General features: G+C 43.0%; 1 protein-coding gene across 1 annotated transcript in view; it reads left to right on the plus strand.

Moving 5' to 3' along the window:
• The window catches only part of tnxbb (tenascin XBb), a gene marked incomplete at both ends in the record, with an annotated part of 39,958 nt that extends 16,065 nt beyond the window's left edge, over positions 1-23,893 (plus strand). The window contains 16 exons of the mRNA XM_080735559.1: positions 4,645-4,798; positions 6,048-6,317; positions 7,929-8,956; positions 9,962-10,061; positions 10,488-11,471; positions 13,873-13,995; positions 14,400-14,543; positions 15,719-15,838; positions 16,568-16,717; positions 17,476-17,612; positions 18,895-19,027; positions 19,209-19,360; positions 20,213-20,309; positions 22,409-22,564; positions 22,886-23,049; positions 23,792-23,893. Coding sequence (XP_080591685.1) covers positions 4,645-4,798; positions 6,048-6,317; positions 7,929-8,956; positions 9,962-10,061; positions 10,488-11,471; positions 13,873-13,995; positions 14,400-14,543; positions 15,719-15,838; positions 16,568-16,717; positions 17,476-17,612; positions 18,895-19,027; positions 19,209-19,360; positions 20,213-20,309; positions 22,409-22,564; positions 22,886-23,049; positions 23,792-23,893 — 4,014 coding nt within the window. The remainder of the gene's footprint in view (positions 1-4,644; positions 4,799-6,047; positions 6,318-7,928; positions 8,957-9,961; positions 10,062-10,487; positions 11,472-13,872; positions 13,996-14,399; positions 14,544-15,718; positions 15,839-16,567; positions 16,718-17,475; positions 17,613-18,894; positions 19,028-19,208; positions 19,361-20,212; positions 20,310-22,408; positions 22,565-22,885; positions 23,050-23,791) is intronic.

Raw genomic sequence — 23,893 nt, forward strand, 5'->3', positions numbered from 1 at the left:
AAGTCAGATATACAGTATGGTGAGTGACAGGTCAGTGTATGAATGTAAAAGTGAATGCTTGTATGAGACTGACATGGCCATCTAGTGGCCGTATTGAATAACAGAACAGGATTGGTCAAAAGTGCAGCAGGTAGGCCAGATATATAAAGGAGGAATATGGGTGAAAATGTAGAGTCATGTGTTGCAGGTCTCTAGCACCTGTTCAGCAGCCTGGTGGCTTAGCTGTGAAACTGTGCCTTTTATAGTCTGTCTCCTCAGCATTTGATACTGCGGTATCGCCAGCCTGACGATGGCAGCTGACTGTGGCTGGGGTGTTATGGTGTCTTTGAAACGTTTAGCCTTGGCTACGTATTGCTTGCTGTATGTCCTTGAAGGGAGGGAAGCCCACCTCCGACAGTGTGCTGGGCCTTATGCACCATTCCTCTGTAACACTATTTCTCAGCATCTGGTCCGGGGGCCCACCAGGATACGGCCTGGGATTCGGTCAGGGCCTGCAGCCTTACAGATGTGTTGTCAGCTTCTGAGATATTTAATGGGACTCCTGGTGCTGTCACTGGCGGGTTGGAGCTGCTTACCTCAAACCAAGCAAAAAAGTAATTTAGGGAGCGAGGTACTGTAGAGGGGCTCTCTACTCTCAGCTAGTTCTCCCTATATAATCTGTACCACATAATCCTCATGTCATTACTGTTGAACTGATCTACTCTCTTCTTGCACTCCCACTTGGCCTGGTGATTCTTTTGTGGTCAGAATGCTGTATATACTGTAGGGTTTAAGTGAAGTGAAGTTTCTCTGATATGATTAATTTGCAGTCTACAGATACAAACTAGCAAGCCTGGGTGTGATTGGACGGCGGAACGTGTGAATGGTTGTTTTTGGCAGACAATGTTAATGGTTTGGGTCTGTTTTTTGTCAGACAGTGACAGTGACAGTGTTTTTGTCGGATAGCATGAATGGCTGTTTTTGGTCAACTCAACTGATCAGCCCAATAGCCCAATCTGATCAACTGGTCGATCAAAAGGGCATGGTTTCCCAACCCTGATGCTGTGAGGGGAGACAGTAGGAAGGATGCGTTGGTGTGGGGTACAATCCCATGCCAATAGAGACTGGTGGCATGACCAGTTAACTATCTGTAGATGCTGACTGTGTTGCTTGAACAAAATTTGATTGGAATTGATGACATGAGGTTTTTGCTCTGCACTTAATTATTAATAATGAAAGTTGGTGAAATGTTTCTTTTCTAGTCATTTCTGGGGTTGAATGAGTTTTATTGTTGCAGATTGTAGGATGAATAACATGACATTGATGGGGGATGTATATAAAGAACAACCCCAAACAACCACCTTTGATGTGTGCCATTGAGCTATGTACAGTACAATTAGGTGTAAAGTCAATGTGCATCCACACTCTGTCCATGTATCACAGATTCATAATCCTACAATTCTACAAAATGAACACAACTCATGTCAGCCTGTCTGTTCGTCCTCATCCACTTATCTCCTCTGTGGGTTGACCAGTCGATCTGAACTTGCACATGGGCATTGACCATTAGCATATGGCAGTGTTTATTAGCATTTTCAAGACATTATAGTTGCGGCCACATTGCCTGGATGAACGGTAATGTCTTGGTTCTATTGGATCTGTTCACTAGTGGCGATTACTGTCCCATGGCTCAGATGTAGGTAAAGATTAGCAAAGATTAATCACAATATGGGCTTGTAGATCCGCCATTTTTGAATATGTTTGAAATGGGCTTAGAGTGGTTAGAGTCGTGGGAAATGACAAACTGGATTGGTATTCATTAGGAGCAAGATGAAGAGAGCGTGGGATTCAGAACAAAGGAACTACTCTTACATGGTCCCTTTCTGAAACCATGGAAATCTTACTGTCACTGAGATAAAAGAAGGCACTTTAGCCTGCTTAATTGTCTGCAATTAAAATGGGGAAGACATGCTTTGTACATCGCACCATCTCCACATGATGAGGATATCCGCTGTATTTTCACCCAAAACATTATGTAAGACAGTACAGTAATTTACCCCGGATCTCACTGTGGGTCTTTAATGTGGATGGAGTGTGAACAGACACAGACATTCAGCAGAGAGAGAGAGAGAGAGAGAGAGAGACAGGGATAGAAAAAGAGAAAGAAAGAGAGAGATTTGGCTACTGAGAAGCATTCCATACAACCCACAACAGTAAAACAACAACAAGTGAAGGGAGACTGACAAGGAACAGAGGGAAGCGAGGGACAGCGGATGAACGGATGGATGAACTAGATGGATTGAGAACATAGGACAGGCGAGAGAAGGAGGGAGTAGGAGAAAGATGCAGATGTGCGATGCTTGTTGCCAGGGGCAGCGTGTAAACACTGTCAAAAACATACCCGTTGCCAGAGGAGTGACATCACCAGCAATCCCACAGCTGTGTCAGAGAGAGAGAGATGGAGGGAGGGAGACAGAGAGAGAGAGACAGAGAGAGACAGAGAGAGAGAGAGAGAGAGAGAGAGAGAGAGAGAGAGAGAGAGAGAGAGAGGCAGAGAGAGAGAGAGAGAGGGATGGAAAGAGACAGAGCAGAGAGAGACAAACAGAGATAGAACAGGAGCAAAGTGTTTCTCATATATATTTTTTTTACCTGACATACAGACAAAATACACAGACCGTCGCAATATAAAAGCAACACAAATCAAGCCTTGAACTAATTACTCACCACTGGTTTGGCAGCTGGTTTTATACTGGGACCTGAATTGAGCTTAATTCAATTACACAATATTGAGCTGTTAGAGTTGTCCTTTTCCCTGTCAAACAATCTGTTTGATTCACAAGATTGTTTGATGGGGACATAGAGCAGAACTCTAATAGCATAATATTGTGTATCCTTTTGTTAAATGGAGCTCATTGTCGTCACAAGCTGTGACGATGACACCAACAATGAGCTCTCTTTAACAAAGCGAAGTTCTGTGACCGTCTTCTTAAGTTTCTTTTCTTCTTTTGTTGCCTGGTAACGGCATTAGCTCCTTGGGCATTCAATTTGTTTCTATTTCTGAGTCTCCATTTGAATGGTGTAACACTTATTCACATGGCAATGGATGAAGGCATCATGACACACTGTCACATCCCCTGATGACCTTTCAAACTCCATCACCAGGCAACCCTCACAGTAACCAGCAAGGCAACTCAGCTGGTAAATCATTAAGGCAGAAAAATGGTAGTCATGCTCCCCAGAGAGTCAATTGTCAAATTTCAAATTTGTACAATTTGAACTTCAACTTTTCATTTACAGAAAATGATGGGTCTTTCCAGGGTACACATTGAAATAGGCTATAACAACCTGAAAACCTTTTGGGGAGATTTGTCAGCATCTAGCTTATGAAATGATGTTGAAATGAGGGCAAACACTGATGCAAAGCTATGTCCTCTTACTTAAAACTGAAGACACCTAATCAATCAATAGATAAGACAGTACATAGGTTATCTGTGGTTATTTTGAGAAAGCTACCCAAGAAATCACACGTTGATTTCAATGAAACGTTCAATGAACAGGCCTTTCATAATGTTATTTCCATAGAAGAAAAGAGAGATTAAGAAGAAGGGGGAGGGCAAGGGGGGAAAAGAGATGGTCACCTGAGATAAGATATAAAGGTGCGTGAGTATAGCAGCAGATGTATAGGCTTCTCTGCATACTTATATACTTACAGTATAAACATTATGTTCTTATGTATATAATTATATACATGATATGCTTATGGCATAGTAGCAAATGTATTCTGTGCATGATATAGTCATGGAAGTTAGTTAAGGTGCTAAAAACACACACAAAAAAGACAAGAAGTCAGTGCGTTGTGCATTTTTTAAAGATGCTAAATAAAGTTGTTAATAAAATACTTTCCCACTACGCCAAATCTCTTGAATATATAGCCGATCTGCAATGCTCAAATCCCACCCAATACTGAAACCATTACTTACAAACACCAGTCTTCAGTCAGATGCACATGCACATGCACACTTACTTTTGTTTTATCAAAAATATAATATTCCAGATGCTCTGTCTGCACCTCTTAAGGAAATGTGTACTGTGGATATAAAGAAAAGTCTGCTATAAGCATGGCCTCATTGCAAGATAATGAAGGGTTTTTCTGTTACTGGAAGCCCTCCCCTGGGAGCTGTAAATGTGTTTGTTCCCTCACTATGATTCAACCCGCTGAACCTCAGGCCGACAAACCATCTCAATGAACATTATTTCATGGTATGTGAGTTCGTAGAAGTGCATTTATGGACTCTCAGAATTGGAGTCCATAATTCGCTACACACTCCCTCTACTGGCAGCAATGATAATTACATTATAAGAGATTTGGTGTAGAGTACTGGAGGAAGAAAGGATGGGACAAAATATATAGACCTCTGGGGGACCCCACTTACTACTTTTTGCTGGGAATATGTACAAGTAATTTATAACAGTACCATAAAATAGTTATTGATTGATTGTGGTTATACAAGGGTTAAGCTAAAAGGATTATACAAAAATCCATTGTGGGGGCATGGGCAGCAGGGCATAAAACAACATATGCTCATATCAATCCATCTGTCTTTCTATCCCCCTGTCTGTCTGCTCTGTCTCTGTGCCCCTGTCTGTCTTCCATGTGTTTTATAGAAAGAGAGTGACCAGCAGATCTCAGTGCAGGTGGAGGGCAGTCGGACCTCGTACACGCAGACCGGCCTGGCGGCAGGCCAAGAGTACAGCGCTACCCTCACAGGAGAGATCGACGGCAGGATGGGCGAAGCCAGCTCTGCAGACTTCATGACCTGTTGAGTTTCTTTCATTCACTTTTGTCCCTTTTTATTTACCAGAGAAAGACTATAGGAGATACTAGGACCTAAATAGACCACGCTGCGTATTTTTCCTGACGGCAGCAAGCAATCACAGTTGAAGTGTGATCCCAACCAGGTAACCACTTGAACTATAGGCTATAGTTCTGGGGCTTTAACAGTCGGTCTACAAGCCGATCTACAAGCTCAAAACACGTCACAACATCACATGCTGTGAGCTTGTAGACCAGCTATTTTTAGCTAATATATTTAGTGTAGAGGGGGAAAAAAGGAGTGGAGTGCTTCAGACCCCTGAGGCACTCCGGTCAAGGCTAACTACGGGTTCTGGTGCAGAAGGGTTTGACCCTCGCTGCACTGATGGGTAGCCTTCTGACAATAGCAGGGAGTGTTGGGCGGTAGGATTAGGCCCTACGTCCTCCCGGTGGGGGCTCCTCACTGGCAGGTGAGTTAGTAGGGTACAACAGCAGTGACAATACAGAAATGTGTGTGGGAAGGAATCAATTGGCATAATGACTAAATTGGGGGGAAAAAAGGGTGGAAAACAGATATTTCTACTCCACCTCTTCCACTCTCATCACCTCACCATCTGTTTAGGAGTGTTTGTTGTTGGGCAGCAGTGGTTGTGTAACAGTTAGCGAAGATAATTTAAGATGGAAACGTTGACAGTTCAAATCCCTGAACTTCTTGGGAAGCTCAGAGAACGAGTCTCATCCTCCTTTGGCTCGACTTAACTTTTAGCTTGGAATTCAGCTCAGGTGCCAACAGTACAAGAGTTGTTGCACTCTGTTGCTCCCAAATGTGTGTGTGTGTGTGTGTGTGTGTGTGTGTGTGCGTGTGCGTGTGCGTGTGCGTGTGTGTGTGTACTCTTTGGTGAAGAGGGGAAAAACGTGCTTGTGTGTGTGTGTGTGTGTGTGTGTGTGTGTGTGTGTGTGTGTGTGTGTGTGTGTGTGTGTGTGTGTGTGTGTGTGTGTGTGTGTGTGTTCCTTTTTGCAACAGTGCAATATAATTATTTCAATCCATTCCTTATTGTAGGTACCTCCAGTTTCGCCGATTTTCTAGTGAGACATTTCCTAAGTGACCATTAACATTATTTCAATTAAATAACTGGCCTATCCTATATTGCCTCAAATTCTCAATCTTCTTTAGGCAGATCAGTTTTGAATTTCAGTCTATTCTGTGTCTGCCTGTCATTCTTGTACAGAAATGTCCTTCTTCTCTTCCAACCAGTCATCTCCAGCCCCAGAAACCTTCAAGTCGTCAAGACAACCACCACTTCTGCAGTCGTCCAGTGGGAGCAATCGCAGGGCGAGATTGACAGGTACAGATTGACAGTCTCGCCCAATGATGGAATTGGGAGTGGCCCAGAAATGACCCTCCCACCTGAAAGAACCTCTGCCCAGATCGAGCAGTTGGAAGCGGGGCGTTTGTATGACATCATGCTGGTGGCAGAGAAGGGCCGCATGATAAGTGAACCTGCCACTACCCAAGCTACTCCAGGTGAGTTATGTACCAATGGATAAAAACAGCTAATATGAGAATATTAGAGTTAAGAATGATTTATTGTTAATTTACACAGAGTAATTTAAATTGTTTGCATATCACTTTCAGATACACATTTGGGCACATGCACGCGCGCGCGCACACACACACGCGCGCGCACCCGTGCGCATGTGCATACACACACAGACACACACGCAATAGTGTCTTAAATATATGCATTTCATTAGCGAGGTCAGAGGCCATAGCTGGATGGTTAGAGAGCCCGCCTGGGGAGCCAGAGGCTCCGGTTGTCCCAGGTTTGATTCCAGGCCAGGCCAGTAATGTGTTCCTGAGCAAGACACTGAACCCCTAACTGCACCACCTCCGTGCCCCTCAGGTCAGCTGGGTGAAACAGAAAACATATTTCCCCCACGGGAGCAAGTAGCATAGGGTCCACTAGAACGATTGATTTTTACTTATTTTTTATCTTATTGTCTTCAAAATGTATACCAATTTATTACCAATTTTATCCAATCAGAGGAACTCATACAGGATAAGCAAGTGAAATTGTAAGTAATGACACAAAGTGAGTATACAAAATTTGAACTACAACTAGAAGTGGAAGCTGATAAATGATCGTAATGGGGTTCTCTTTTATTCTCCTGTCCAACCGTCCGTCCGTCAGTGTGTCTTATGATCAAGAGTCAAGAAGTCAGATTTATGTTCTTCCATTCCAATATGCAATGACTGCCTTTCAATGTTTGCGGGTCCTGGAAAGGCAATCTAACCTGGCGGGGACCTACGCTCCGAGGAGCACACATTTCTAGTTTTTAATTTTAGTTTATTTTTACAAACATATGCCTACATATATAACTTAGATCCCCTTTAAAAAAAAATAACAGATACAGAGGGAAGTGGCCTGTCTGCTTTGAAAAACACATACATATAATTACTGGTTTAATTTAACCCATCTATCAATATAATATAAAAGGAAAAGAAATCGACGAAAGAAATTGCGTTCCCTTCCTACAGTAGGCTATGTGAGGCCAGCCTTGCCTTGCACAGTGTATCCCAGTGCAAGCTAATATGTAGTCACCGGAACACATTATAGGAAACCTATTTTAACGAAGACAAATGTTGTGAAAGTTAACGATCTGAGGTGTGAACTTTACACAAAAACCATACCAGAGGAAAGCTGAGCCCTTTCACTCTTATTCATAAGATATAATTATGTTCAATACTATATTCATCTATTTTGTATTAATATCACCTGATTTATTTGTCCTGGAGAAGCTCATTATATTCTCTCCCCAACAGCCTGCCTTTGACCAGCTACTGCAAACTCCTCCAAACAATTCAATGAAAATGTGCAGTTTCTTTGAAGAACAATAATGATCTTTTCACTTTTTTGCAGGTACCATATGAACACCAGTGACCTAAATTATTTATCTTCATTTAAATAATAACATACAGTACCAAACTGAGAAAACAGGTTCACTGAAAGTCATTCAACAGTTTCATTATGCATCTAACAATATTTATTTTCCTAATTAGAACAATTGAATGTGACGGCACCAGCATAGAACAACAACTTTTGATTCCACATGCTACCTTCGTTTACACCTGTAGGGAAGATGTGGTCCCTGGTTACCACAGCAACCGTATCCACACAGGTGACGCTGGCGCCAGGACAAGACATCAATGGAAAAGGTCAAGCACCTGACAAAACGGCCCCCGACCAAAAGGGGAGAAGCGAAGACGCAAGTGGACGTGATTATGTGAATGTCAGAGGTGCGGTCCCTGAACCCAAAGGGGCTGCAGCCAATGTGACAGCAAGAAAAACCGTGTTCACTAGAAGAGATGGCGCAAAGAGACCAATTGGCCCTGGCTTGTTCCGACTCAACGGAACCAGACTGGGACCTGGAGGGAGAAAGTTTGGGCCGGGTCCTCTAAAAAAGCCTCCAGTCAGGAAACCATTAGTGGGGATAGAGGAAAAGACCCCACTAGACACTGAAAGCCGGAAACCAGGACTGCCAGCTACAGGAGACGAAGCGCTGGCGCTGACAGTGAAACAGTCTAGCATAAAGACATCAAGCACTGAGAAAGAAGATAATGAAAATCCTACCAAGATAACACCAGCTGGGATCAATTCAGGAACTGATGTTCAAAGCAGCTCCTCGGAGCCAACAGTTAGTCATGATTCAAAGGAGCAATCAGCAGAGGTTGGAATGAAAACCAGTGAAAGTGCAACAGGGACTGAAGCAGAGGGTGTGGTGCACCCCGAGTCATCAGATCACAATGGGACAGCTCATACCAATGGAACGTGTTTGAACAAAATTAAAGTGACACATTTCAAGTTGCCCCTCAAGGACAGAGTCAGTGGTGGTAGGGCGGATGGGGTGTCGACTGAAAGTTCCCCTACACAACCCAGTTCTTCTGAAATTGATGAAAGTGGTCTTAATATACCCGGAAAAGAGCATGGCAAAGAGTCGTCCTCAGGTGTGGAGACTACAGAACGAGATCCTTTACGTCAACTCCTGGCAGACACGTTTGATGGTTTGAAGATTAAGACGTTCTCTGTGCATCTGTCTCAACCGTCTGGCCTTGATTTGGATGCAGATAGGATGAGGCAGCAGATAATAAAGGGGCTGGCACCAGTATCATCACCAGCAGCGGCTTCATTTTCTTCATCATCATCATCTTCACGGACATCATCATTGTTACCATTATTGTGGTCACCAAACTCGTTATCTTCATTCTCATCATCATCAACATCATCACCACAACCACCACCACCCCCCTCATCAACACCATTGTCTTCCTCACCTTCATCAGCATTAACATCACTTTCTACAACACCTTCTTCTTTGTTAACTTCTCCATCATCGTCATCATCATCATCACATGCCTCAGACTTATCTGACACGGAGAATAAACCAAAGGTTGCCAAAATCACAAATGATGAAAGGATTACAGGTGGAGGTTCACTTGAAACCAAACGAAACCAAACGCACACCCTCAGAGAAGGGGGTGTACCCCCATTCCGTCGCCCTCCACCTGCAAAAGGTGGCTATCCATATCGCCAATACCCAACTTTTCAAAACAGGACCCAGCCAAATTTAAGACCTCCCCCCCGTCGCTTTCAGCCCAAAAATGCAGAAAGGAAAGACACAGATCATGTACATGTATCTTCAAGTGAATTACCCCCCTCCAGTTCAAAAGAGTCTTCTACAGTTGATGACACAAGGACAGATAGGTCAGGGGAAACAAGAACTGTGTCACTTGGACTTGGACAAAACCAGACAAAACCTTGGAGAGGTTTAGTCCGCCGTCCTCCACCAAATGGTGGGTACCCACACCGCCTTCAACCACATCTGCGGCAGTTTCAAAACAGGACACATCCAAATTCAAGGATCCCACATCGCACCCTGAAACCTGAAATTCCTGAGACAGAGACATCATTAGAAGAATCGTTTTCAGTTATTGACAGTGAAAACTTGGCGCGTACAAACAGTGAAAGTGAAGGCGTGACACCAGTTATGTCAATTGGGGCTAAACGGAACCAGACAACAACTCTGACAGCAGGGGTTCCTCCAATACACAATCCTTCCCCTAAAGTTGGCTCTCAAAGGAAGCCACACCCAAACATTGTATCTGTCCAGAACAGAACCCGTCCAAACTTCAACCCCCCATCACCCCCTCATCATCCCTCCTCACCTTTTAACCCTGTAATAGAGACAGAGAAAGAGGATGTGTCCTCCAGTGAGATACCATTCCTTTTATCTTCATCCTTTTCTTCCAAACAATCACATCCAGTTGAAGGAACAGAGAAGGATGGTCATACAAGCAGAGACAGAGAACGTATGACTACAGTTGTGTCAATTGGTCCAAAACACAATCAGACTGTGAGAGGGAATGGAAAACCTCCATTCTACCGCCAACCCCCCAACGGTGCCCACCCAAAGCAGACACACCCATATATGGCACGTTTTCAGAACAGGACCCGTCAAATCTTGAGGCTACCTCATCACCCACAGAAAGGTCTGCTGCATAAGCCTCTCCCACCTAGAAAGATAAATGGGGATGATGGCATTACTCATGGTATTCAAACCACAGGAATCCAAACGAACCAATCAGAAGCTCATGGAGTCCACACACCTACTCACACTGCCCAAACTGTCCAATCAGGAGAGCAGGACACCACTGTTATAATTCAAACCAACCGATTAGGAGGTGACGCCGGTACAACCTCCCAAACGGGAGGAGCAGATGCCAGCCATGGAATCCAAATAACCCAGCCAGGCGAGAGCGAAACCAAAATGAACGTATTAGGTGAGGAGGGAACTATTCACAGGGACAGCATCACACACACTGGCTCTGACCGTGACACTGGCTTTGAGGATGCCAGCGTGAACAGACATACTGCTAGTACAGCTACAGCTCCACCCACAACCAAAGTCTCCCCTGATACAATGAACCACAGAGCCTTGAAACCTGCCTCACCCCTGAAGAAAACAATTGTACCGGGTCACACCCAGATGAGAAACAACACTGCTATGAGCCAAGAGGGACAGGATTCCAAAACAGCTCATCCTGGAAGCCCAAAGGGCCAAGTGAGTGAAATCAAAGACTTGAGAAGTGGTGGGGCCAGCGAGTTACATGGGTCAGAAGATTCTCTTACTGAAGACACTGTGGGGGAGCCTCTAGACTATGTGGGGGTGAGGAACGTTGGCTCAGATGGATTCACGGTTGTCTGGGATGCGCCTGAGGGGAAGTACACAAACTTCATTGTGACCACGAAAGAGCCAGATGTGAAAGGTGACCAACCAAAGTGGGAAGAAAAACAAGGACAAGAAGAAGAAAGCGACTCGGAGGAGGATAGTGGCGAGCGAGGGAACAAGGAAGATGCAGGAAGAGGGAAGGCAGGAAATAATGGCCTGAGAGAGGAAAATACTATTCTTGTGAATGACAAAAGGCCCACTGCTGGGGTCCATGGAAGCACAACAGCCGAGCCTTCCACGGGAAGTGACAAAAACGTTACCAAAGTTGTTCCTGGTACTGCTCGCTCCTGCCAATTTGAGAATCTCCCTCCGCAGACCCCCTTCACCGTGACCCTACTTGGAAAGGGGCCCGGCCTTCTCTCCAAGCTACACAAGCTTGTCATCAGCACAGGTACAACCCTGGACTGTAAAAACATCTTAAATCACTGCTTTTCATGTGTATTACTATTTAGCCATTAAGCTGATGTCCAAAGTGAGCAGGTAAGGCTTCAGTATCGTTCAAGGGTATATTAGCTGTTATAGGAATCATAACACTGGGACAAATTGCTTCTGTGCAAGGCAACAACATGATTTTAATATCACACCAGATAGGCCTACAGCACAAACGAATAGACCAGATGTTTTCAACTATAGTCTTGGGGTCACAGTTAACTCTTCGTTGTCCCAAGGACCATAGTTGAAAACCTGTGCTTTGAATTACAGTTTAATGTCTCCCCTATATTGTAGTCTTCTAAAAGCACAGTGCTCTCACACTACTCACACAAATGCTGCTTCAATGTCCATCTGTCCATGCCCACCTCAAGAGCTGTGTGCTCTTGAAAACTGTAAATTCTTAAATTACAGTATCTGTGATCTCACTTAACAAATGTTCTCATTTAATCATCTCCTCGTTGACACTGTAACATTTCTTTGTTGTATGTTTGTTTGTTTCAATAAATTGTTGCGCTTGGCCAGGCTGAGGGCTTTTTTAATATAAGCCGTGTTCAAATTATAGCCTGCTTTGATCTGTTGCTTTGATTGTGCAGGTTTTTCATTTTAACCAAGCATTACATCAGCTGATTTCACTCACTCACCCGAACCCGAGATGGGGTGGAATCATTGAACTTAGCTGCGTTGTGTTTGGCTGGAAAGAAAACCTACAAACATACCCTGAAACCCTTCATGATACATGAACACCAGTGGTAAAAAGAAACACAGAAATCTAAAACCTGTTCTAAGCAGTTATTCATTGTCTTAACCCTGTGTTTATTCTTGAATCTTTGTGAATCCATGATCTAGCCTTCTGACATTCATGAGGCAACACTCGTAATATTCATTCATTCATTCATTCATTCATTCAACCAACCATTCTGTGACCTGATGTCGTGAAATAAATTTAAGAAAACATTCAACAGATATGTTTAGTAAATTAAGATGATTATAGCCAGAGATAAGATGAGACAAAACATAATTTATCCAAACGTGGAAAAATGCAAACGTTTTAACGTTAACATCTCTTTTGGATGCTGGCTCCGTTTTGGTGATTGACATCAAATCATCTTTTAAAAACACATTCAAATCAATTCATTCATTGTTGCTCTGGTCTTCTCTCACTCAGGGTAAGCTAATTGTCAGCCAGCTTCACTGACTCTCGCCCACTTCACCTCTCACCCCAACCCCTGGGTAAGACCATGATTGGTCAATACATTTGGTCTGTCTGCATCTCTCCCAAGTCCCAATTTGAAATGTGCAGATTTTAATCCTATGAGTTCAGAAGTACATTAACAAATGAAGGAACGTCAAAGGAACCATTTTTGCATGGGTATTTGTAATTGAAGAGTTTGTATCCAAAAGATTGTATTTGTTTTGCAGCAAACATGCTCACCACGAGTTGATCATTCATTTTGTTATAACACTACAAAGGTTTTGGTCTGTAAAATGTGCTATAATTACTTTTCTTTCTTTCTTTTTTTGCATCAGCTATTTTATCTAAATAGTAATGCTAAATGTATTTTTTTTATGCGGTCTATCTCATTTTTGAACAAACCTTCAGTTCCAGAGGACAATGAATCATAATTCAGGCTCAAGGTTGAAAATCTGTTTCCAAATCACATTTCTTGTCACTTTGAACATAATTCTTCACTTTTAACTCTTTGAGTTTGTCAAATTAATACCGGGATGAATTCCGTCGTTCATCCTCATAACTGTTTTAAAATGTCTTCCACACCTTTTTTGTGTTAACGCCCCATGTTTCTTCTTTTCTGCTATCTTCTTTTCAGGACTGAAAGACCAGCTAACTGTTAAAATCTAATTATTTTCTCCTTTGCTGCTTTCCAGGATCTATTGTCTGCATTTAGCTGTGACAATGTTTGTCTGTATATATGCCATGTATACTGTATATATGTTTGCACTGTACATATATACACACATTGATCTCACTGGAGCACTAATAGCAGCTGTGTGAATTAATACTTAAGGTTAGTATGACACATGCAGTGTATTTTGTAGGTAGAGCAGCACATGTTTTACAGTATTCTGTCTTTCATTCTTCTTGTGACTGTTTACTCCCCTACCAATTACAGTACATCTCTTTGCTATTGTTCCATTCATTCTTCTGTTCATTTGTGTTCCCTTTCCTTGTTACTTCACCTTCCTCCATTGTTTTCCCTCTCATCACATTCCCCCTGTGTACTTGATTCCTTCTTTCCTACATTCCTTTTCTTCATATCTTTTCATCTTCAGGCTGTATTGTTTTCAACCCTGTCTCCTTTCCTCCTCCACTCTTTGCTCACCGTCTCCTCTGTTCCGTTCAGGTCCCGAACCACCATCCAACCTGGTGTTTAGTGAGGTGACGGAAAACTCTCTCACTGTGTCCTGGACTAAGCCCAAAAACCATGTCGATGCCTTCAAGGTCACCTACATGCACACAGAAGAAGGCAAGGACACAAACACATGCACACGTCATCAACAATAAAGTTTATTATTTTCAAAGGTTGAGTGAGTGGTTGAAAACTCCATCTCCAGTGCCCTATTGATGGCATAGTGGTTGGGAAGATGTACCACCTTCCCGTTTGAGTATGTGAAGAAGAAAAAGAGAGTACACTGTCTTTACATACACAGTTATTGCCATACAGTATCAGGTTCCTCTGTATTAGCAATTGTATTAGAACACTGTAAAATCAGTGTCAATTTAGAATACAAATGTAAATAAACTGACCCTTAAGTGTCCGTTTATTTATGTATGTACACCATCAGAGTTAAATTAACACTTAGGATTAACTGTCAACTTGCATCAGCAATATCTGTACAAGCAATCAAGCAATCACTCTGTTTCTCTCAGGCGAACCAGTATCTGTGTCAGTGGATTCTGGGGATTCCACACTCGACCTTTCACAGCTCTCCCCTGGCTCCTCTTATGAGATCAGTGTTATCTCTGTCCTCGGATTGGACGAGAGTGACCCTATTAAAGATCTTACCATGACATGTAAGTAAAGTAGTAATTAGTACTATTTAGAAACACTATTGCAATAATTACAATCACAATAAAGAGATTTCTTGAACTTACAGCATCTTAGTATTTTGTGTATATTTGATGTAGATAAAGGAGATGGCAATTCAGTTCTATGTGTTTTAAATTTGTCTGTATCTCTGTTAAAATGTGTGTTGTATCCTTGTGATTGCACTGTAGTTCTTTTTTTGTTTAAAACAATATATTTATATTTTTTTCTTTTTTTCCACAGAAATTTCAACATGTGTTACATTACTTTTTTTTATATACAAAAGACAAAAAACAAAGAAAACAGTCACATGACAGAACAATACAAGTTCTGTCATTAAATGTCCCAAGTTAGTCTTTAATATATTGAATGAAACGTCCCCATACCTCCTGAAACACATCTTGTTTGTCCTTAGGATATTTTCCAGAGGCAAACAAAGAGACAATTCTCTGAACCATTGAGAGATACTTGGTTTGACCAGACTTTTCCAGGATAATGCAATTATCCTTTTATAGATTGTAAAAGACAGATATCGATAAACTTAATTTCACTCCGTTTTAGTCTGTGTCCATCTGGATAGAGGCCAAGCAGAGAGAAAGGTTCTGGTACAATTTCAATTGATAAAATCTTCTGAATTTCCTGCCCGACCTCCCTCCAAACTCACCAACTCAACGACACGACCAAAGACAGTGGAACAGTGTACCCTTAACTCACCACATCTGGTGCACACATCAGGAATATTACTATCAAATTTATTCAATTTCATGGGTGTGATGTACACTCTCATAAGCCAATTGTATTGTAGAAGTTTTAGGCGTGTGTTTGCACTGTAGTTTTATGTGTGTTTTTCATTTTTTTTATATGGGCCCTGATGGCTGTAGCAGGTGGCGGATCTTGGAAAGATCTATGCATTTTTATATTTTCTCTGAGGGCTTCTCTGTTTTTGGATCTGCATCAGCACTCTGCGCCATGTCAAAACATTTGAGTAAATTCCAACAGGCTTTGCTTAAGTCATTGATAAATGGAAAGCCTTTGGGATTTACCATGTGGTAACAAGTCTCGATAAATTCTCTCTACTATCTGTCTATCTCTCTTTCTGTTGTTAACTATGCCTCCGTCTCCCTCTCTCTCCCTCTCTGCCTCTGTTCATCTCCTCTCTCAGTACCTGACCCGCCAACAGACCTAACGGCAATCAACATCACTGACTCCAAAGCCCTGTTGTTGTGGCGACCAGCACTGGCAAGGGTTGACAAGTACTCCATTGTGTATGGCTCAGGGAAAGGTAGGAGAGCGATGGATGTTTTCTATCCTTATATAACACACAAGGCGATCTGAACTCATACATGACATAGAGGTTACACAAGTACGCTTTAATGACACCACAATGTTGACGGTTATAATCCCTCTGGAAGAATCTGGGTTGTTGAAAAAGGGAAGGAAAAGGTAAACTGGGGGTACTTAACTCCCAGTTTCTCCATTGCAGCCTTTGCATTTAGCTAAGAGATATACTGCCCTACAAAGGCAGAGTGCAGTAACTACCCGTTTCGAAACGGGTCCCCATCCGGAATCAATGGGGGTAAATTTACTCGAATAAAAATGTTGTCTTAGGAATGTGACAAAAAACAAAAAATATTATTGAACTCTACTCTCCATGGCGTGACTAATCAATAGAAAAGCAGTCATTTTGGGGGTGAACTTTAATTAAAAATGTCCCAAACATGGAGATGACTGACATCATATGACTGACATCATAGACCCCATGAGACTGACACATTATGTCCATTTATGGGCATTCCAAGATATGGGCTTAATATTGCTGACATCATGGAGCTCCATATATGGGCATAAAAGGGACAAGGATGGAAGCATGGTTAGCACCTCTCGAATAGGGACAAGGTCTAGCAGATACAGAGATATTTGCAAGTGTGACTCGCCTCAGGGCAACCATACTTGCCATTTCCAATTGCATCATTCTAGTTTATAAACTGTCATGTGCATTAATCCCCCCCAGGGTCAGACATGAGGGTCACAGTGTCAGGAAACGCAGCAGAACAGCCTCTGAAAGGCCTGGAAGGATCAACCACCTACACTGTAACTATAACCAGCCAGCTGGGCAGCCTGGAGAGCTCACCTGCTAGCACTGCCTTCACCACCACCGGCGGTCAGTAGAACACACACACACACGCGCACTCACGCACTCACGCACGCACGCACGCACGCACGCACGCACGCACGCACGCACGCACGCACGCACGCACGCACGCACGCACGCACGCACACACACACACACACACACACACACACACACACACACACACACACACACACACACACACACACTGACACTATCATAACATCACTGTCGGACAGAAACCTTATTGTGTCTCCAATTTTCAAACTTGTATGTTTCTTTGTAAAGTAAAGCCCTGCTTCATCAAGCAAGGCTGTCACTCAAATCAAGTGAAAATAGCAGATCTACAAGCACACAATGCCTCGCGGTTGTGTGCTTGTAGATCGACTATTCTCACCATTTTAAATCCTTTTTAAAATATCAAAACATGTAATGTTTTGGACATAAGGTTTCCACCCGACAACGACGATAAGCTAGCTAGCCTGGATGGATTTCTTTTCTGCTTCTGCCACACACACACACGCACACACACACACACACACACACACACACACACACACACACACACACACACACACACACACACACACACACACAAACACAAACACACACAGTTGAGCTTACAGTACATAACACCAGACAATGAGGCAATCTGCAGACTTTGGCCGGTTCTCTCTCACTCCTCTCCTCCTTCTCTCACTCTTCCATGATGTTCTTCTGACTGTGATTTCCGAGTCCCCTCCATGGCAGTTCGGGCTGACCTTTTATAACCTTTGACCCACCTACAGGGTCTGGAAGAGACGGCCCGCGTGAACTCCAGGCCAGCCAGGTGACCCCACGCACGGCCCTGCTGTCATGGAAACCACCCCCGACTGCTGTGGGCAGCTACAGGTTGACCTATCAGACGGAAGGACAGGAGATGAAGGTGAGAGACGTGCACATGGAACACACTTGCTAACTCACCTGTAGGCTACCATATACAGTAATAGTAGTCAGTAGTTCATTCACCGAAAACACAGAAAATGCCTGGTTGTTAACATTTTACTGTGGAACATTTTCGATCAAACAAAAGTTCTTTTTTATCCACCTCTTTCCGCGGGAGGTTACTGGAGATTTTTTTGCACCACACTTCCGGTTAACAGCAGACATACAAGCTCACGTCGCGTCGCAGATGCAACCGTTGTGAGCTTGTAGATCACACTCGGCTGCGGCGCCAGAAGCTCTGTGCAATTTCTGCGCAATGCTGGAAAGTTGTGGATATATTCTTTCCTTGTTTCTACCACTTTTTCGAGTCACGTGTTTAAATACTGGATTCTGATTGGCTAAATTCCGGAGGTTATGAGAGAACTACTGCCGCAAAGTTGTGTGAGGACTTGTCCGAGATCAATGAGCCTCAGTGTACATCCGGGGACTTCAGGAGGTAGTCGGAACACCTTTCCCCCAACCAACAAATGACCGTGGCAACGGTCCTATGTTCACTAACGTGCATGCTATAGTCGCCGATTTATTTGGATCCAATGCAATCCGCCAACTTTAAAGCCCCTTTTCTCTGAACCTATGCCTTTCTGGAAGCGAACAGCCTCTATTTACGGCCGGAACGGTACTTCTAACTGACGTTAGCTTAGCTGTAAGCTAGACGCATGGATTAGTATGGAGTTGGCGCCATCTGTTGGTGAGTAGAAGATGTTGTTGGTGGAACTATCTGCTGTCTCGCGGAAGTTTTATAGGCAATAATGATTGTAACTTAAGATCCTTGCAAGTTACAACTATGTGTTTTCTTTCATGTATAAGGGAAAAAGTGGTAGAAAAGCTATTTACCACTCGGTGTTAGGGTGTTATCGGACTCGGCTTCGCCTCGTCCGATAACACCCTAACACAGGACATTATCAGAGCATAATGTCCTCTCACTCGGGGTAAATTGCTTACATATATATATTTTTTATTTTTTCACAAACCATTCCATATAAATGTGTTTTTGACAACTTCTCCAAACACTATTGAACACTGGCCTACTTTTATTCGTGAGTTTGTTTGCCCCCAAGACTTACACCAAATGAATAAGCACCAGAAATGTATTTATTAGTGCATTTTAATATTAATAAATACCATTTCTGACAACTTGTGTTCCAAAATATCCTCGGGCTCTAGGGAATATGATTGATTGTTTGCCATTATGAAGATGTCTTTCTCGGTCTCGCTCTCTACAGGAAGTGACTGTTGACTCCACAGTCACGGAGTATAAGTTGGTGAAGCTCCACCCTGGTGCTAAATACACAGCCTCACTGCAAGCAGAGAGTAGAGGAATCTACACTGGCGCTATATCTACTGAATTCACCACAGGTAAACAAGGAGGCAAATTATGTCTCTAAGGTAAATCTGCCTGAAAATGATGCCTGTCGATTGTAAAGTACTTTTGACAAAGTGTATTTTTTTCCCTCCACCCATACTTACTTCTTTCCCTCCCTCCTGCCCTCCATCCCGGCACATATCCATCCCTTCCTCCACTGCATCTCTCCGTCAGGTACCCTGCGATACCCATTCCCTACAGACTGCTCTCAGGAGCTACTGAACGGCATCAGAGAGTCTGGGGAGGCTGAGATCTTCCTCATGGGCAGACCTGGCCCATCTCTGATGGTCTACTGCGACATGGAGACAGATGGAGGAGGCTGGACGGTAACGTGACCTTAGCGTTTAAGCATAGCCTAAAAGGACGTTTTCTTCCCCCGACCCCTTGTGCAGTTGGGTTTGGCTCTCTCGACTTCCAAAGCTTTCTCTCCTGTCTATTTTTTACACTATCTCCCACTTGTCTGTTTCTATCCCAAAAACAACAACAACAAAGGAAATAAGAAAAGCTGCAGGGAGCAGACTGTCATTTTTGATTACATTGAAATTCAAGACACTTGTGCTTTCACTTTCAAAAAGGTTTTGGTCATTTTATCGTCTAATCAGGCTTTTGTGACCACCCTGTACAGATTTTAAGTTGCTTGATTCAGTATTTAGATATTTAATATTCATTTTATCAGACACGCCCCCTTCCTATACAAAACCATTGTAACTTCATCTTCCATTTTAACCATGGAGTTTGATAGATTAATTCAAAACACCCGTCCTTTTTTCTGGTGACTCATACTTTCCTCCTAATGTTAGCTGGCTGTGTTTTTTCAATAACTTTTTTAATTTACATTTAATATTTTGGGGGGAAAATGAAAAAGAAAAATGTAAATACAATGAAATAAATATTAAAAATCAACCAAAAAACACGGCCAGCTCACGAATATTAAATATCTAAATACGGAATCAAGCAACTTAAAATCTGTCCAGGGAGGTTACAAAAGCCTGATTTAATAGACTCTAAAATGACCAAAAGATTTTTTGAAAGTGAAATGTCCTTTAAGTGAGAATGTTGGTAGCAATTGATTATGTGTGTGTGTGTGTGTGTGTGTGTGTGTGTGTGCGTGCGCGTATGTGCGTCCATCTGTGCGTGTGGCTGTGTTTATGCATGGGTGTATGTGTGGCTGTTTGCAGGTTTTCCAGAGGAGAAAGGATGGTTCGGTGGATTTCTTCCGTGGTTGGAAGGATTATTCCCGAGGCTTTGGAGACCTGACTGGGGAATTCTGGCTGGGTAGGATAGATGAAGCCACTCATCATAATGCTGTCCCTGCTCCATTCCTCCACCTGTCTCACTCTCTATTCCTCTGCTTTTTCCTCTTCTCCTCCTCTCGTCCACTTCTCTCTCAACTTCCTCCTCCCTCGCTTGTTCCCCCTCTCCCGGTCTCTCTCCTCCTTCATCGAACACAACTGTTTCAAAGTGGTGTCCAGGGACCCTCCAGGGGTCCGTGAGGGGGTTCCAGGGGGTCCCCAGCAAAATTAGTTAATATAACATCATAATAAGTTTAATCACACAAAGAAATTGCCGATCTACAAGCTCACAGCGCATCACGATGCAACGCGTTGTGAGCTTTTAGATTGACAATATTTTAAACTCTTTGAAAAATAGATTTGAAACATTTGGAATAATTTAGATTTCTTTTTTTTACACAAATCTTTTCAGACGAAGGTCTGTGGCCAAATACATATCAATTTGTGGGTCCTTGACAGGGATTGCTGGCAAAAGAAAAACACATTGGATGTATTAAAGATGGCTAACTAACACAACATTTGGTTCCTAGCGTGATACCGGTTGAAGAAGCACTTGTCTAAACGATCTCAGCTCCTGTGTAAACACTTCTTGCCGTAAGCAGTGTAGGCCTACTACTCGAATGCACAAACAGACTCACTATTTGGCAAGAGCGTATGACACAACACACAGCACCAGCATATGAGAGGAATCAGTTTAATGTGGAAATTGAAGTCAGCAGTGTAGCACAATTTTTGGCAGGATAATGTTGAACAGGAGTTAGTGGTGGAGGGTCTATTTTTCTAACACAGCGGGTCACCTGAATTAAATGGGTTTTGCAGTAGGTTCAGCTCCATCAATAGTGTATCTTGGCTTAAAAGCAGAAAATCATCCATTGGAAGGTGCAGAACAGCTGGGTTAGATGCTCCTCCATCACCTGTTGCGATGGTGCCATTGAGCAAGACATCAAACTGGTGCTATAGTGCACTGGTTCTCAACCTTTTCAGGCCGTGACCCCAAACATAATCATATTTTAACTGGGGACCCCCCACCCTGACAAGCACTAAGAGTTGAGGAGTTATATTTTGCGAGGCGTTGTGAGCATGTAGATCGGCTATTTTCACAATTTCTGCCTCTAATATATTTGACAATTTGGCCAATGTTTTTCATTTTAGAGGTACTAAAATGTTTTTCTATTGATTAGTCATGCCATGGAGACTAGAGTTCAATAATATTTTTTGTTTTTTGTGGCATTCCTAAGACAAAAATGTGATAACAATAAATTTACCCCCATTCATTCCGGATGGTGACCCGTTTCGAAACGGGTCACCATCCGGAATCAATGGGGGTAAATTTACTCGAATCAAATTTTTGTCTTAGGAATGTGACAAAAACCAAAAAATATTATTGAACTCTACTCTCCATGGCGTGACTAATCAATAGAAAAAAAGTCATTTTGGGGTGAACTACTCCTTTAAATTGTCACTTTTGAAATGTGCAGATACCCTCTACTTAAACCTTATATTGGTTTGTATGCTGTTGAGAGATAAAACAATGTTGCACATTAAGTTAATCATCTGGAGACCCCCCAAAATAATTTGGGGAGCCCCCTGGGGGTCCCGACCAACAGGTTGAGAACCACTGCTATAGTGCACTGTTTCCCAAACATCGGGTCGCGACCCATTTGTAGTTTGTACAGTAGGTCACAGACCAATTTGTATCGGTCACAACTAAAGTAAAATTCCCATTTTCTTTTCCTACAAAAAATGTAATATATATTTTAAAAGATGGAAAATCTTTGGAAATGTATCATTTTATTTTTAGCAAACAAACAAACACATCTAAGAAATTCCATAAATAAAATATAATAATAATTAAGAAGTAGTGAAAATAGCCGATCTACAAGCTCTCAACGTGACGCGCTGTGAGCTTGTAAATCTAATATTTTCCCTAGTTTGGGTCCCGGGGGAATGTCCAATTTCAATGTTGGGTCACGGGTTTGAAACGTTTGGGAACCACTGCTATAGTGGTGCTGCTCAAGTGATCAACTAACAGTTACTTGGCTTAGTTATTATATACCAACTCCACTGTTTCTTCCCCTCCAGGTCTGGACAATCTCCACAACATAACAACCGCGATTAAGATGGGTCTTCGCGTGGACTTGAGGGAGGGAGGTGAGGCGGTGTTCGCCAAATACACCAACTTCCAGGTCGCCAAGAAGAACTTCAAACTGACAGTGGCTGGGTACAGTGGGACAGCTGGTGAGCAACCATGGAATAGAATGGAACTAGTCCTTACCCGTTCAAAGATATGAGCTCCGAAATGATGTGCAGTGTGTGGGTTATGGGGTGTGCACTGTGCACACAGTATATGAGGGATGGAAAGTAACTTTCTGGTGCTTGCATGATAATATGTAGGAGCATCAATGTAAGAAAGACCCGTTTCGTTTAAAGGCTACAGAGATACTGTGTACCGATCTACATGACAACATCTGAAAGAGGGCCAGCCAACACCCCCCGGGCTTTATTATATAATTGTGCCATAAAGTCTCCTCTCCCTTAACCTCGGCTCCATCCTTACAGGTGACTCAATGACCTACCACAATGGCCGTCTGTTCTCCACCAAGGACCGCGACCCCTCACCTTTCATCACACGCTGTGCCATGTCTTATCGCGGAGGTTGGTGGTACAAGAACTGCCACGAGGCCAACCTCAATGGGGTCTACGGCAATGACGTTAATCACCAGGTACTATTTCAAGCTCTACATTTTCTTTATATAATACCAAATCACAACTATCTGTCTCAAAACACTTTACATGTAGAGCAGGTGAACATCATACTCTACAGACAGATTCTGTACAATTGTGCTGGCCAATCTCGCTCTTTTGACGAGTCATTATTTCGACTATGAGCGCCGGCAGGTTAGCTACTCACCCGCGTCACAGTTACTGAGGTTAGGGTTAGGGTTAGGTTTAGGCATAAAGGTTAACATTCACCCACGTCGGCAGGTTAGCAACTCACCCTCATCGGCAGGTTAGCATTTCACCAGGTTAACATACACCCGTGTCGAAAGAATGAACCGTCGAACAGATGCTATGTCACAATATCGACACGCTCCCCAAGAGTCCCCATCTGCCTCGACCGGTTGGATGAGAGAGAGAGAGAAGGGACTGGGAGGAAGCATAAAAATGCATAGCAACAACAACAATAAGTACAGTAACAATCAGCAGACACTCCATGGAAACCCTCGATCCACATGCAGCCAGGTAATCCACAATCATAATCCGTGGAAGCCTGCAAGACGAGAAAGCACAAAAACATAGAGATGGTCTACAATCACATCCCATCATTGCCCTCTTTCTGTGTGCTATGTCTCTCCTACACTGTCTCTGAACCAACTTTCCTGCTTTTCTTTCAAATGAGTTTTGTTGGATTTCGAACCTAAGTCCCTCAGGTTCAAGGTATCTGTTTCTGTGTGTTTCTGTCAGGGTATCATTTGGACCTCATGGAAAGGGAAGCAACACTCCATCCCCTTTGCTGAGATGAAGATGAGACCAGCTGCCTTCCACCCTCCTCCGGCCCAAGGATAA

This window comes from Nannobrachium achirus (genome assembly GCF_963921795.1).
Source record: "Nannobrachium achirus genome assembly, chromosome: 10".
NCBI classification, from domain to species: domain Eukaryota; kingdom Metazoa; phylum Chordata; class Actinopteri; order Myctophiformes; family Myctophidae; genus Nannobrachium; species Nannobrachium achirus.